The sequence below is a fragment of the Rattus norvegicus genome, chromosome 1 (genome assembly GCF_021556685.1).
Source record: "Rattus norvegicus strain SHRSP/BbbUtx chromosome 1, alternate assembly SHRSP_T2T, whole genome shotgun sequence".
Classification (NCBI taxonomy): domain Eukaryota; kingdom Metazoa; phylum Chordata; class Mammalia; order Rodentia; family Muridae; genus Rattus; species Rattus norvegicus.
Genome location: NC_141534.1, coordinates 40,481,348 through 40,498,126, shown reverse-complemented (window position 1 = coordinate 40,498,126; position 16,779 = coordinate 40,481,348). Strand labels below are relative to the sequence as shown.

Here is a 16,779-nt window from a genome sequence, read left to right as displayed (position 1 = left end):
AAATGATAAATAACCCTGTAGTCATTCGAAAAAGAGGGGGAAAAGTATGTGTCAACAAAAAAAATAACAAAGACCCATAAATACTGCTCATTAATAACTCTAAGCATTAACTGTCTCACACCAATAATATACAGACTATCAGTTTGGGTCAGAAAGCAGGTTTCATCATTCTCCTGCATCCACAAAATACACTTGTTTTAGATAAAATCGCATACTTGTGTTTACGATGCAATTGACTATATTACTTTGTCTAGGTTTCAGGTGCCATTTAGTTTTCCATGTTCATTGGTGTTGCCTTGTTCAGTTAATGTTTAGGAAGTGATGTTGGTGAGGCTTTATGGGTGAGGTCAAGGGAACATGGCAGAAGACTGGGAGGAAAGAAGTTTAAAAAATCACTTCTACAATATTATTTCTCCTAAAAACATCAAGAGTGTTATAAATTTTATCAAGCTTTCAAAGGATAAAATCAAAATGTTACTACAGGATGGTCTAGAATTTTTACTGTTTAAATCTAACTGATTCATAAACATGTGGGAATCTTTCCATTATCTGATATCTGTTCAATTTATAAGACATTTTGTTTTGTTTTGGGTTGAATTTCTTTTTCATTTTTTCTTTTGTTTTTGGCTTTGTTTTTTTAATCACAAAAGCCTTTTATTTCTTGGATAGAATTTTCCCAAGAAACTTAATACTGTTAAAAGTTACTGTTAATGACAGGTTTTCATTGATTTACTTTTCAGTAAGTTTGTGATTTTTACAAAGAAGGAGTACTCACTTTGTGCGTTAATCTTGTATGTTGCTACTTTTGAAAGAATTTACAAGATATCTGATTATTCTTCTGGAATATTTAGGCTCACTTATGTTTACTATCATATGATTTTCAAAAAGACATACTTTGAATTCTGCATTTCTAATATATGTCCCCTTGGTCATATGCAGTTTTAATATTATCTTATTTGTTTACATATGCTGTATGAAACAAGAGTAAATTGAGTATGACCAAGATCAGCAAAGGAAGCCATTGGTACCATAATATTTCAAAAATAACTTGATGAGGGGCAGCACACACTATAAGGAAATTCTAGGTGATAGAATCATTATCATCCTTGCAGACATAAGGCACTCACTGTTAAATATTCTTCAATTAACTCAATATGGTAAGCAGTCTTATTGCTAGAAATTTCAACTTTTGATGTTTTAGACTATTGTCAATTAAGGCTACTTGCAGATGTGGAAAGAAGAAAACTAAAGTAACCAAAAAGAAGGAATTGTATATTTATATAACATTTATATCATATTACTTTAGGAAAATGAATTTATCTTGTCAGAGGAGTGAAAATGTGTGACTTGGACAAGTCAAAGGACCTGCACGGATGATCCTAAAGAGAAATAAACAAGATACCAAATGTTGAACTTTAAAAGCATACTTAGGAATAATATTTTTTTCTGAGAAACCAAATGAAAGACCCAGAATCATGTTCAATTCTACGGTAAAGAAAATACATTTAAGTCTAATCAAAGAACAGTTGTTTTGAACTGAGCTGTTAGTGTCACTTATTGAACCTATTCTGCTATCTTGCCATACTGGCTATCATCGTACTTTATAGGTGTTACAGGTGGGTACAACTATCAATTGCTTCCCTAACGTGTCAACTTGCCTACTGTTTTATCTACCTTAGAACTTTGACTTAAACCAGAGGCTTCTAAGACATATCCAGGTAGATTGCTGAGATACCTTGTAAGATTTATTTGGCAACTGGCACTCAAGCCACCAACCTTGAGAGAAATCCAAGCGCTACCTGACACATCCATATTTTGGGGGAAAGCCACAGGAAGTACTTTAACAATTTGTAGAATTTCTCTCACCAGGATTGAAATCATGGCTGGAGCTAGAAATCTAGTCCGATTTATGTAGCTAGTTTGGTCATAAACTTTAAAATTGATGACATTAATTTAATAAATTAGTGACATTCCTTACAGCATTTAAATATTAGTCTTATATGTACCAACAATTGGGGTCATCATCCTACACCAAAGAAGCCTCTTTGTATAGAAAATGGAGACCATTACAGAAAACAAAAACTTGGACACAATGAAGAGATAATTGCATTACGAAAAATCCAGCACCAGTGAATACATGTACATTAGAGCTAAATGCACTGTAGCTCAGGGACCATTGTAGAAGAGGGCTTAAAAACACTGTAAGACCCAGCATACTTGAAAGTCTGTTTTGAAATTGCCTCTCATAAAAATAGGTGCAAAATCACAATAATAGCAACGTCAATGCAGTGTTAAGGCAGTGGTCAAAATTTCGCTTGTCAAAAGTTAGGCAGCTGTCAAATTAGGCAGCTAATTATGACTGACAGAATATTAATTTTTCCAGAAATGACCTGCATATGGATTGTCTAATACACACTGTATATCATGGAAACCATATTCACAAACAGAACAAAATGAACTCAAGTAATATTCATATTTGTAAAGATAAATATATACCTACAAACATATATATATAAACATGTACAAAACAATATTGAAATGAGTATGAAAGTACAGTGACTGTGATGGACTTAAGGGAGAAAAGTCAGGCTACTGTGCTATAATACAATTTTTGATAAAAATTTAAAATAATACTAGTAATAAATGAAAACATTGTAAACTTATAGTAATGGGAGTTCAAGAAAGACCAAGAACAGCAAATATGGAAATAATCAATTTCTTTATTGGAGGTTTTCTCTAAGATTTCCATTTCTCAAATTTGGATTACAGACACTTTTAAGATAGACAAACCATGAATAAACAATATTTCATGTTGAGGCCTCAGGTGATGAAGAGAGATACAACAAATATGCTGTATGCTTCTGTGCATTTCTCAGTGTACATAATGCATGCATGTGTGTGTGTGTGTGTGTGTGTGTGTGTGTGTGTGTGTGTGTAAAACTCATGCAGATCACATCATTGGTGATATATATTTAGAGATTAATTAGAGCTTTGAGCTTATTAACATATGAGGAGCCTCCAGTATTGGTCTTTCTCTCTGTCTCTTTTTTTTGGGGGGGGAGAGTACCTTTTGATCATTACTGAACAATATGTCAGAAATATATGTCCAATAAGCTTCTGTTACTGTATCTGACTGCCATCTTTATTCAGGTAGAAACTTCTCGTTTAGAGATGATTGTGCTACAATACCTACTTTTGTTTGTTTTTTAATGTATGTTTTGATGACCCAAAATCATGTCACAAAGTCTAAATCTCAATTGCTTTAGACACTGGATTATCTTTTCAGGTCATTTTGTATATTCTAAAACCATGATCCACCTCTAAGTTCATCATGTGTGATGATTAATTTTGATTGTTAATGGAATTTTATTAATAACTTTCTATGGCACGGGATTCTATGCAGAATTCTGAGGGATTATTCAGTGTCATTAGCTTCTGGCCACACATTGGTAACTGAGGTGGAAAAATTAGTATTATAACTGGGCTGTAGAGGCAGAGACTGAAAATTTTTCCAAAGACTGTGTAGGACCATGAACAAGGCACATTGGAGTGTAAGCAATAACCCAATTCAATAACATTTGTTATAATAGCAAACAATATGAAATATGCAGCATAAAATAAGTACAGTGAGTGGAAACTATTTGTAACTAATACAGTGAAATATAAAACTAACATAGGATCTTGGAATAATTCTTCTAATATGATTAAATGGGAGGTAGAAGGGAGCATTAAAATACATTGACCTTAGACCTTCTTAAATCATCCACTACCACTTATATGTGGTAGTTGTTGTGTGTTGTCCTACTAAATGAAACATAAAGTGTCATCATTAGAGAAATATTCTCAGATGATAGATTCACATCACTTAAGATAAGGGTAATATTTGGGTGTATTTTCTTAACTCTTTAGAAAGAATTACTTCAGTTAAAAAAATGTATTTGAATTTGTGTGCTACCACCTGATAATCAGGTGAGTTTAACCTCTTTATCATACCTCTCATAGGTTTTGTAGTGGATCCTGTGCAACTATTTTTACCAATGATAAGATTTTGACAAATATTGTTTCTCATAGGAAATTAAACAAACATTAGTATTTTTGTGCTAGGAAACCAAAGCATGTTGACAGTGATACAGGGCTTAATCTTGCAGAATGTTTAATCAATTTTTAAATCAAATCAATGTTTCTAAATGATCTTATCAAAAATAATAATTTCATATGCAAGAAATTCTCTAACTTAAGGACCATGGGAAGAAAGGGGGTAAAATATAGCAGACAATATTGGTGGATACTCTAAATAAAGAATGTGTCATACATACCTGAATGATGTATCCAGATGTATTTCAGTATATGAGTACATATATATATGTGTGTATACACACACACACACACACACACACACACACACACACATATATATATATATATATATATATATATATATATATATATATATATATATATATGATGTTTAAAAACTTTTCCCATACTCTCTCAAATAATCATTTTGGGTCCCAAAGATTCTCTGATATACACAAATTTATGACATCATGAAATAATTTGATCAAATGATTCCATTCATTTGATGAATAAATATATCTTGTCTTACCTGTAGGACCTTCTTCCTGCAGTGCAGCATATGAAATATTAAATTTTTCATCAATATCATTGGTTTTCCAGTTGTGGCCAGCTATGGCTTTGTCATAATAGGAGAATTTCTAGAATAATTTATTGATTCTTTTTATGTCTTTAAGTCTTCAGACCTTTTGTCAGTGTGTTTACTAAATATATCATCATTTCCAAATATTTGATCATAGTTGTCAATCATAATTTGTATAAGAGACATCTGTAACACCACAAGGCAAAAACAAGATTGTCATTTCACATAGTTTACAAAATAAATTTAAAAATGAAAAGAAATACTAGGAGGAAGATTACAGATAGGAACCCATGCAATGAAGTCTCGAAATGGAGACTCTAAGTCTTTTGCATTTTTATACAACTTGTTAAAATTTCATGCATATTGCAAAGAACAGAAGAACTACTTAACCAAAGCAACATTTCAGAACTGATATGCTGCAAAAAACTGTGAGTGTACCAAATTAATGACTGCTGTGTGTTACTCTTTTGTGTGTGGGTGGGGGTAGCTGTTTATTGTGATGTTTTGAATGGGATGCCTCTCTAGTTCCAGGCATCGCAATACCCTCTCATTGACAATTTTCTGGTGCCTTGGTCTGCCTGGTGAAGAGTGCCACTGCTTAGAATTTGTAGTTACAAAAGGTAGGTGCCCATTTTCAATGTACTTTCTCTGCTACATTTTTGCTTCCCAAGATAAGAACCATCAGGTCTCAGCTTCCTGTTTGTTTTTTCTTCTTTTCTGTAGTTGTGCTCCTCTGTCATGACACTGAGGTGCTATACTCGCTCAGCATTTGTAGGTCCCAAATAACCACCTACTTCAATAAGTTTCCCTGGTCATGTAGTTTTATTTTTTATTATTTATTTCAATCATTTACATTTCAAACCTTATCCCCCTTCACAGTTCCCTTCCACAAATCCTATATCTCCTCCCCTGCCTCTATTGCAGTTTTCTCTCACTTGACCACACACTCCTGCCTCAACAACCTAGCATTCCCTTACTCTAGGCCATCAAGCCCCTCAGGACTAAGCAGCTCCCCTCCTAGTGATGCCAAATAAGACAATCCTCTGCTACATATCCAGCTGGAGGCATGGTTCCCCCATGTGCACTCTTTGGTTGGTCTTTCAAATCCTGATGTTTTATTAAGGCAATAGAAATGTGACTGAGAGAAGTTGGTAAGAAGAGGGAGTCTTAATTGAGAAAATGCTTCCATCAGATGGACCTATTGTATAGTGAAGCCTAAGGGATATTGTCCTGATTGACCTTGGAATTTGTAGGGCCCAGATCTCCAGGATGGTGCCACCCTTGAGTTATTAGTCAGAAAAAGAAAGATATGAGATACAAGGCAGGAGGCAGTGCTCCTACTAGGCTTCTGCTTCAGTTCTTGCCTCCCTGTTTTATTTTTGGCTCTGACATTTCTCAGTATTTAACTGGTAACTGCAAGTATATTGTGGAGTGTAACCTGTCTTCCATTAGTTGCTTTTCATCAGTGTTTTGTCACAGCAATTGTTGAAAATTATGACACTTCCTAAATTGAACAACACTGGTAAGTTACTTTTCTTCTGAGATGATGACTTAGGTTAGGCAAACTCTATTCATCACATATGTTTCTTCTCAGCATGCACCTCAGTTTATTTTTGAGCAGCCCTGCACATGATAGTTTTATTTTATATGCAGATTGTACAGGATAGTTTTGCTTCTTTGCTTTCATACTTGACCATACAAAAGAATATTTGAAAAGAACTGTCCATAAAGGAAGAATCTTTAATAGTTATTAAGAGTGAAAAATACATTTTATTGTTTCATTTGGACTAAACATGCAGTTTGATATAGTCTTGGATTTTAGGTTTCCAGTACCTTGGTAATTAGAAATTAACTAAAAAAGCTATGTTTCTAGTTTAAGCCAAGTACAGTCCTGAGCAAGAATCTTATTCAAGCTATCCCTTGGGCTATCATCCTCCATTGTGAGTAACATCATGATATCTTCTTTCCTGTGGACCTAATACCTGGGAGCTACTAGTTAACATGTACCTTGCTTTCTGTCATATTTACATTTTCTTTATCTTTTATCCTTTTCAAAATATATGTCCTTTATTAATTCTCTGAAATTTCTAATCATGCTACCAAGTAACTCTCATTTCATTTTTCAATCCTTCCTTATATCCCTTGGAAACAATCCCCCCTCACTAAATTTCAAAAATTAAAATTAAATAAAAATTTAAATTTAATTTAAAAAAATTAAACTAAAATAAAAAAAAATTAAAAATACAGTGTGTGAGATGTGTTGTGCCATAAGTGGTCACACATTATACCCTCTTGTCCAAACAGATTTTCTTGCAAATGTATAGTGAAGTAAGTCTGGTTTAAGCTCTCTGTATTTTACTATACTCTCAATACTGGAACGTCCTGGAGATGCCTCTCCCTCTATATCCTGGTATCTTGCTGTAGCCTTTAATCATTGTGATCCTTCAGCTTTGAATCTGCAGGATCTCCCCCATCATATGCTCCAGCAGCAGGATCTAGGGCCCCTATATGTATGTAGTAGATATGCAGCTTGATCTTCAGTTATGTCCCCTACCAGTTGTATGTACACATGCAAACTCACACTCATACACACACTCACACACACACACACATATGTCCCCTAGCCAGTATGCAGATGGCTCTGACTCTGTAGTCTACAACTGGATTGCTTTCTTTTATCTGGGCTGCTTTGTATGGCTTTAGTGGAAGGTGATTCACTTATTCCTGTTGTGAACTGATGTATGAGAGTGGGCTGGTGTCAATGGAAGGTCTACACTACTGAGGTAAAGAAGAATGGAGGGAAAAACAGGTTGTAAAGATGGGACTTGGAGGAAGGGACTGCAATCAGGATATAAAGTAAACAAATGAGTGAAGAATATTGATGTATATGTGTTTATTATAAAATTAACAGCTACAGTATACCTGAGGATCATAAAACTGTACCTGAAATAGATTAGTGCTAAAATAATGGAAAGCATACAAAATAATATACACCAATTATGCATCATTACATATGTATATACATATACATATACAAATACATGCACATGTACAAGTACACTTACACGTATATGTACTCATGCAAACACACACTCATACACACACTCACACACACATATGTATACACACACACACACACACACACACACACACACACACATATATATATGCAATGTGCTTTACTATGACCAGCAATTCACATGATGTGAATATTTAGTAATATCATGGTCTCACCACTGTGAAACACAACTATTCTATACTCCAAAAATAGGGCTACAATGGAAAAAACAAACAAAACCTAGGTAATCCAGATCTTTTAAAATTTCACTCTAGCCTTCTTGGATTACCATTATATGTACAGATTATTGTTGGCTAAAACATCAATATCTAAATCAATATCTAAGAAGAAAGAAGGAAAGAACAGTAGAAAGAAATGATTAACTTACTTTAAATAAACTACATTAAAAATCTCCCTTCCCAAATCTTCCTGAAATAGATCAATACATATTCTACTCCACTCCATAAGAATGCAATCCTAGGGTTTCCTGTTAGAGAAATCATCTTTGTAAAGTATTCCCAATTACTGAATAATAATTAGACTTTTGTTCCCAAAGGCAAATTTCAGATCCTCTTACCTTTCTTAAGACGTCACTCCCAAGAGTTAGAAGAAATATGATCTGAGGGAAGAAAATAATAAACCCTAGGTTTTCTTCGTGGAGCTCCAGAGAATGAGTGGAGTTGAAAGCTGGGCAATTGTGATAGCTACGCTTGGTTATCAACTTGACACATCTGGAAGAAGAGGGAGCTTCAGTTGAGGAATGACTGCAGTCAGTTTGGTCCATTGGTATGTCAGGAGATCGTGTTCTTATGTGCTAATTGCTAGAGGAAGGGTTAACCCATTGTGGACAGAGGTATGCCTGGGCAGGGGTCCTGACTTTTATAAGGAAGCTAGCTGACCAGAATCAGAAGATGCCAGCAGACATTTTTCCTCCGTGGCCTCTTCTTCAGTTTTTACCTCAAGTTTCTTGCCTTGGGCTTCCCTCAGTGATGAAATATGAAATGGAAGTATAAGATAAATAAACCCTTTCCTTCCCCTGAAAAAAAAAAGACGTCACTCCCAAATAATGAATCTCTCGAAGTCTGACCCCACAGTACATGTGGAGCTATGCGCAGAGATAACTTGTAACTGTCTAAATTATTCATGGAAGAATCTTTTATTATTACTAATGCACATATGAGATGTTTTAATAGTATAAAGTTTGGTTCTGGGATCTGTTGCAAAAGGCTAAACAAAGAAAAAGGAGAATTTTAGGTTAGACCATCTTGAAAACAATGTAAGTTAGAAATCTAACTACAAAGAACAAATAGGGTAAATGTTTTGTAGTCCAACTCACAGTATAATCAGAATTCAAAAGAAGTAAGAATATATAGCTAGAGTATTACATAAAATATTTTCTGCAAATCACTTTTCTGTACAGAATCACGGAAAAAACATTTTTCAAATTATTTATAAATTTCAGTGTCCTAGATGTATGACTGCTACCTACAGAAGCCAGAAGAACATGTCAGGATCCTTGGTAACAGAATGAATGAATATTGTTGCAAACCATGTATGTTCTGTGTGTGAAAACATCCAGTGTTATCAAACAGCAAACCATTTTTCTTGCCACCATGGGGACACATTTAATATCTAATGTATTATGAATCGATGACACACCCTTATAACAATCTAGAACATAAGGAACAAAATCACACTCATGAATCTACTCAATGCCCTGGTATTAGAATGAATGAAGATTTTTGAAAACCATGTGTGTTCTGTGTATGAAAACATCCAGTGTTATTAAACAGCAAACCATCTTTCCAACCACAATGGAATGGAGACACATTTAATATCTAATGTAGTATGAATCCATGTAACACTCTTGTGACACTCTAGAACATAAGGAGCCGAAAGCACACTTGTGACCCTACAAAATGCAATTATAAAAGCTTTGCTACAGCAAGACAGAAATGGAGGGCTCCTGGGTTGCAATGGGAGTTCAAAGCTCTGGTTAAGTATGAAATCATTCTATGTATCACACAGAAAAATGATTCAAAAAAGTCAAAGGTATACCTGATCTAGACGTCTCTAGGTAGTTACAGTTGAGAAAGAAGAATTCAGTAAGAGATTCCTGTTCTAATCAATGACACATATTGACCATGTGAACTATTCACAATACCATGGTAACAATTCTAGGATGCAAGTAACCCACAGGTATTATACATACTTACTTCTTTTAATTTGTCTCACACAGGAACTAAACCAATACTCTAAACTGACCTGAACATGCGGTGTTGCATAGACTGTCTTCTAAATCATGACATTTATAAAGGAGAAGGCTCCCAGGTAAGATTACAGACATGGTTCAACATGCTAGCTTGAGAAATGGGAATGTCAAAAAAGTGACAAAACATGTCTGACCTAAGGAAACCTCTTGGCATAGAACATCATTCCAGTTTATAATCCTGTAAACATAAGCCTATGTACCTTACAAAAGCATTGCTTCTATATTGGTGCAGTTCCCCAAGTGTTTACTGTATCATTACCTTTGAATGCCATTAATTTTTCCAGCCAGAGTTCCATCTGGGATGCTAAGCCAATTTTCATAAAAATCCAAGGTTAATAAGCTTCCATCGATTTTAATAATAAAATCCTTTTTTTATTAAAAATAAAACAAAAATAGTAATGGTCAATGTACATTGTAGAAAGTACTTGAAAAACATTTTTGTTTAAAATTAGCAGTTTAGACCAGTGTTTCTCAAGTTGTGGGTCATAATCAATACGGGGTCACATATATTTTCCATATCAGATATTCCATCCATTTTTCTTTATAATCAAATCAGGAGCAAAATTTGAATTATGAAGAGAAGCAAAATGAAGTAATGGTTAAGAGTCACAAAGCCATGAGAAAATATATTAGTGTTACAGGATTAGGGAGGCTGAGAATCATTGATTGAGATCATACTTCCCTAAAAGATTCCCAAACTGCCATGGCTCCAGAATCTTGGCTCAAAAGTGGAACCTATATGCAGGATCTTATTTTTCTTCTTCCCTAAGACTAGAATCAATGAAGCAGAGTCCTAGTTGCTATAGTAATGAAGTAAACCTACCGTCTGTTCAAATTGCCTCTCCTGGCTTCTAGACTACAACACTCCTTGCAATCATAGATCTCCACTCCACTTCCCAGCTTATGTAGTCCTGGCTGACCTAAACTCACAGAGATCCTCCTGCTTCATCTTCCCAGTGTCGGGATTACACACATGTGCCACCATGACTAGAATGTCTCTCCTTGAAATCTGGATATGTTTTACATGTTAATGTTGGTGTTGTACATACAGTATACTTAAAGACTGCAATTTGGAGATTTTCTTGTTTATGAAGCTTCCTCTGGACCCTTTCCCTATTTTTAACATGCCTGCCTGTTCACACGGATTTGTAGATGTCCTACCACATGAGTTCCTTCCCCATTACTAAATCACATGCCTGTGAATCAACTTAATGAAGTGGTGTATGTTGGCCAACAATTGGAGGCCATCGTCCACCATGGCAGGTTGAGCAGCTGTCTACATATTATCCTCTCTAAGAATGCAGACAGCAATGAATACTTATGCTCCACCCCCTTTCTCTTTATATACTGTCAAGACCTATTGATTGATCAGTGCTGTTCACTGTTAAGATTTATTGTCCAACTAGCCTGACCCCAGTAATCTCTCAGGGTATCCAGAAGGTTATGTAATCAAGGTGTGGTACATTTCTTCAGGCTCTTCTTTTTTTGTTTTTCTTTGTGGGTTTTTTTTTTTTTGAGACAGGGTCTCACTCTGGGCTGAAGTTGGTCTTCACCATGACTTATTTTCTGTCTCCAAGTTGTTACAATTACAGGGCCTAATCACCACATTTGCCTGGAAATCTCCACAGACCTAAATCTATTTGTTTCTTGGTGATCAAAAAGAGAATCTAACAATGGTCAAGCTAGGCCCAATGCCTTTGCTCCCTTCCTGCTGCCTGCTGATTGGAATGTAGAAATCTCAGCTATCTCTCTAGTACCATGGCTTCCTGTGTTCCCAACCCCCTACCCCGTGACAATAATAGACTAGACCCCTGAAAATGTTAAGCCAGTCCCAATTAAAAATTTTCCTCTGTAAGAGTTGTCATGGTCACGGTGTCTCTTCATAGCAATAGAACATTGACTATGACACTGGTACTATGTCTGATCTTAAACAACTGTAAACTCAACCAGGCATGATGTTAGTAGAACATCCAGGTGAGATGATATTGGGGCTACAAGCTCACAGAAAACCCCAACCAACAGATACCTGTAAGGTCTCATGGGCAGGTCTTTGTTTTCTTTAGTGTCCTCTTTCCGTCTATCTTACTGATTTTTATTCTCCCCATGAACAGAGTGTAAAAATACATTGCCTTTACTTCTAAGTCATCCTTAGCGTTTGTTCTCTTTAAGGCCTGAGTTTATGGGACAAGGTTTCTTACTAGAATCTTCACCTTTGGTATATTTCTAATCTCTGGACTCTTGGGCCCTGAAGACCAAAATAAGAACCAGGTTCCCAGAGACTCAAAGAAAAGAAATGAAGTCCATGAACTCAGTGAAAATTTTTACCAACCCAAAGTCAAACTGATTCCAATCAACGCTGGCCCACTAAATTATCAGAGCATCTTCAAGAGAGAAAGCTCCCAGGACTGGGGACAAAAGTTGAAACTTGAGCTTTTAATCTCATTTCAGATGAAAGTGATGTGGTCTGGGAGTCAGAAGCAGGTGGATCTCTAGGTTGTGTTAAGTCTGGGCTGTGCATTGAGAGCCTTTCTCAAAAGAACAGCCATAAGGAACACATGGAAACAAGCTGTCATCTCAGGGGATGTCACCTTATATGATTTGGTGACTTAATCCTATGAAAAGAAACTCAGATGTGGGGTGACAGTCTAATGGCAGAACCTTGTCTAGCACAGACAAATAGAAGGACAGGAAGGAGGGAGGAAGAAGGGACAAAGATGAGCGATGCTACAGGCATTCAAATGTTAAGAATGCTATCCCTAAGAACTGGAGGAAAGCTAGCTGTCCCACACTGTAGCAGTGCTTACAGTTTACTGCAGTTCAGAAACTGGAGATGATTGTCCCTGTGTTGCTGTACAGAAAAGACTGGAACAGTAGCAAAGACAGTGGCTGCGCCCATTTCATGGGTGCTTTAGAGCAAGACACCTTCTGGAGAGGTTTCCAAATAAAAATGTCCAAGTGGTACTTCTGAGCTTAAAATTTCATAGCTTAGGTAAAATCAGATTTTTCTTATTTCCAAATGAAGTTTTGAAAGTTTTCAAGTTGTTCCTCTAGAGGGTGCCCAAGTGCTTGAATATTCTGACAGTGAACCTCTCCAAATGAAGTTTTGAAGGTTTTCAAGATGTTCCTCTAGAGGGTGCCCAAGTGCTTAAATATTCTGACAGTGAACCTCCCCAGGCATCTCCCCAGTGGTTAATGTTTAATAAGGGAACAGTTAGTTATTTTTACACAGTTCTTTTTGCTGGTGTGTGTGAGCTGTAGCTTTCTGTTTTCCTCAATGAGGAGTGTTGCTCATTTATGAGCCTTCATTAACTCAAAGTGAAATGGTTAAAAAATATTTATCCTGTTAGAATAGGCTGCATCTTTTTCACAACCCATTAAAAAACAACAACAATGATAATAAGACTCTGGCTTTTGAGATGACGTATACTAATTCATATTGTTTACCTAGCTGTAGCGCTATATGAACACTACTTAAAAGGCAAAATAAACTTGGTTTGTATTTTAAAAAAATTTTGCAGAGCTGCAGAGGAACAGCCTTGAAAGATGCTACTGACATGGAGACTCCAGGCTCAGCCTCAGCCCATGAAGAAGATAACAGAACACAGAAAGCTTCCTGTTCCTGCTAGCGCTGTGGCAGCGCATACATGCCTTCCTGATGCATGGGGAACTGAGATAGGAGAGCCTGGAGTTTGAGGCTACAAACGGAGGCACTGTGCTTTCTCATTACCAAGCCTAGTATAGGACAAATCAGCACAACTCAGAAATCGGTCTCTCCCGCTCTTGCAGTTGCAAAGGGAAATGGGATGTAGCTTTGGACAGTTCTCAAGTTCCATCTGGGTCTCCCCTCTCCAGCTCTGAGTCCAGTCTCGCCAGTTTGTTGGATGTGAATTCTATGATCCCAAATTAATGTGCAAAATCTTTTTTCCTATAATTCAGCTTTTCATCAAAGCCACTAAGAACCAGAAGCTAAACAAAAAGCCACAGCTTCTTAAGAACTTTTTACTTTTGTTTTCAAGGGCCCAGGTCACCATCAAGGAGATTAAAGCTGGGGTAGGAAGAGCATGAGAATGTCTCAGAGGTATTGGGCCTGTACTGGGAAGATCTTTTCAGATACCCCTGGAATGCTCTGAACTCACAGGCAGGGGATTTAGAGGTGGGACTCTTTATCCTAGTAGCTAGATGTGGAAATGGCACTTCCAAGTCCTATTTGGGGATGGCTTGCCCAGGGAGCTTGGCTCAGTGGAGTGTAGAATGAATGCCAACATTAACAATAATTCTGGTCCAAGTGCAAATGTCTCAATCAAGTCCTCAAAAAATCCTTTTATGGTCCATTTGTTTGGACACACCCTGGTTCCAAACCTTGTTTTGCCTCAGGACCCACATTCTTAGAAACATGCTAGCTTGCTGAAGACTTGGCCTGCTTCTGCCTTCTGTTCTGCAACACTGACTGGATGCTAAGATTCATTCTTAGGTACTGTGACATTTGAGCCTTTGCAAAATATATTATGTTTATTCACGCCTCCCCTCTCTTTCCTCTGTGTGTGTGTGTGTGTGTGTGTGTGTGTGTGTGTGTGTGTGTGCACTTGTGCACATGAATTCCACTGTGCACTGTGTGGCATCAGTGGATAACTTTTGGAGGAGTTCTGTCCTTTGGACCTGATTCCAGAGATCACACTCAAGTCACCAAGCTTGGTAGCAAGTTCCTTTACCTGATGAGCTTGTTGGTCCAGTCTGAGCTTTCACTGAACCCTTAGCCCCTCTTTCCCCATCAGCAACAAGACAGCAATCTCTGCGCTGTTACTTTTGGTCCTATGTGACTTTCTTAGGTCCCAACAGCTAAACATTTTAATTAGAATTCAACATAGTAACTAAATTGCTAAATTTAATAGGAATTACAGAATGTGGGCTTTTCTGATTCTGTATTGCTTTCCATATTCTTAATTAAGAGTCTTCTATACAGGAAAACAGTCATCATTTGGACCTATTTGGTTTCCTTAAGATATATTTTTAGGAAGATTTTACGAAGTTTGGATGTTTAATTTGCTCCTCAAATACCAATTTTCTTTTTTTTGGTTCTTTTTTTCGGAGCTGGGGACCGAACCCAGGGCCTTGCGCTTCCTAGGCAAGCGCTCTACCACTGAGCTAAATCCCCAACCCCTCAAATACCAATTTTCAAACTAAGAAGTGAGTGTTCTATGAACTTCACATGAGAACTCACTCAATAGATTTTTTTAAAAACGCTTTTGAGTCATTTGAAAGCTGTTTCTACCTCCTTCTTTGCAGGTCTCAGAATTCCTGGGAGGCCTTTTGTTTTCCTAATGAGAAAGCAGACTGTGGTGGAGCAGTGGATGCACTGACACTGTCTCTCCTCTTGCTGTGCCTTCCATGCAGATGCCTGAAGCCTTGGAAGAGCTGAATGGTAGAGTTTCTTTGTATCTTCCAGAGGAGAAGAAAACACCATCCAGAATCCTTGTGACAAGCACTCGCTTTCGATTGAGCAAGTGTCATGTTGCCTGTCATCTGAAAAGCAGCAGAGAAGCATCACCATTGTGTCCCCACTCTAAAAACAAAATGCAAGTCTCTGGGCATGCTGGTGGCATCCCACACTCCCCCTGACCTGCTGGCTCATCCTGCTGCATAGGACATCATCTGCACTTGGAACTCCTCGGTCTCCACCAATGGTTCTTCAAGTCTCAAGTTATGTACATTTTCAGATCCTTGAGCTCCTCTGCAGGATACTGGTGCTACTAAGGCTGGAGACGGTAAGACATGTGCACATCCAGTGTATCCTCAAAGGCTTCAGTCCTTCATGAGTTCTAGGTTACCTTCATGGTGCTCATCTTTCTTGCTATCTTCTATGACTAGAGATCTACTCAGACTGCCTTTCTAGCAGGTCCTCAATGAGGTTCAGGCTCAAAACAAGAACCAAGGATAGTGACTGATGGTGCTGGAGGATAGCAATCATCCAATAGCCAGCCTCATAGAAACTTCACAGGACTCTGTGGATGACAGTGCACATTCTTTAAATCTAATCTCCAGGTTTCAGTGACTTCTGTTTGCTACAGTGAATGGTGTGAGCCTTGTCTAGTTTACTACCAGGCACAGATGGAGTTCTTAGAACTCCTTTTGAAAACATTTAGACATGTGTAGAAATCAGGAAGTAAAGATTGAGTGTTTTGAAAGACAGGAGTCCTGCCAATGTAACTATGCAAGCCCAGTGTTAACTTCCTCCACTATGTTCACCTTTCCTTCATGTTTATCTTCACCTTCCTTTGAAGAATGACCTACAGCAAGTAACTTGCCTTCCAAAGCCTCTGACTTACAGATCCATAAAGAAAACTATGAATTTTAGATTTCAAGTACTATGTATTAGTCAGAGTTCTTCAAAGAAATAAAAGAAATAGAACCAATTGAATATATCTCTCTCTGCATGTGTGTTCTGTATACACAGTCATATGATGCACATTGTTTTTTTCAATAGTGTATTTCACACTCAAGCTACAAAACTGCCCAGGAACAGTTTTCTCAGTCTGTATTCCAGCCCTTGACTTACATGTGGCTCTCCATATGTGTCTACTTGTAAAGTCAGTGTTATGTTTGAAAGAAATCTCAAAACTGTAGAGCTCACAGTTGAGATCTAGTCAGCCTGACAGCCTGAGAATTCAAAATGTCACTGACAAATCAATCCCCCAAATCAAGCTAGGAATCAACCTTCACCTATATTCCTCTTTCTATTCAGCCAGCAACTGGCCAGATGTCACACATACATGCACACATAGACACACACATACA

At 37.1% G+C, this 16,779-nt stretch overlaps 1 protein-coding gene across 7 annotated transcripts in view; it reads right to left on the bottom strand.

Moving 5' to 3' along the window:
* The window catches only part of LOC120100090 (uncharacterized), a 60,482-nt gene that overhangs the window by 12,850 nt on the left and 30,853 nt on the right, over window positions 1–16,779 (bottom strand). For 3 of the 7 annotated variants that reach the window (XR_015645041.1, XR_015645042.1, XR_015645043.1), the window contains exons 5-6: window positions 8,293–8,446; window positions 4,607–4,843 (exon numbers count right to left, since the gene is read on the bottom strand). Coding sequence is in view for 3 of the 7 variants with exons in the window: in XM_087598284.1 (XP_087454410.1) it covers window positions 4,739–4,843; window positions 8,293–8,446; window positions 10,247–10,353; window positions 15,257–15,535 (645 nt within the window). In the remaining 4 variants the exon portion in view is untranslated. Of the gene's footprint in view, window positions 1–4,606; window positions 4,844–8,292; window positions 8,447–10,246; window positions 10,354–15,256; window positions 15,987–16,779 lie in introns of those variants that run through there. The other 4 variants (XM_087598284.1, XM_087598289.1, XM_087598292.1 and 1 more) reach the window with 3 other exon arrangements.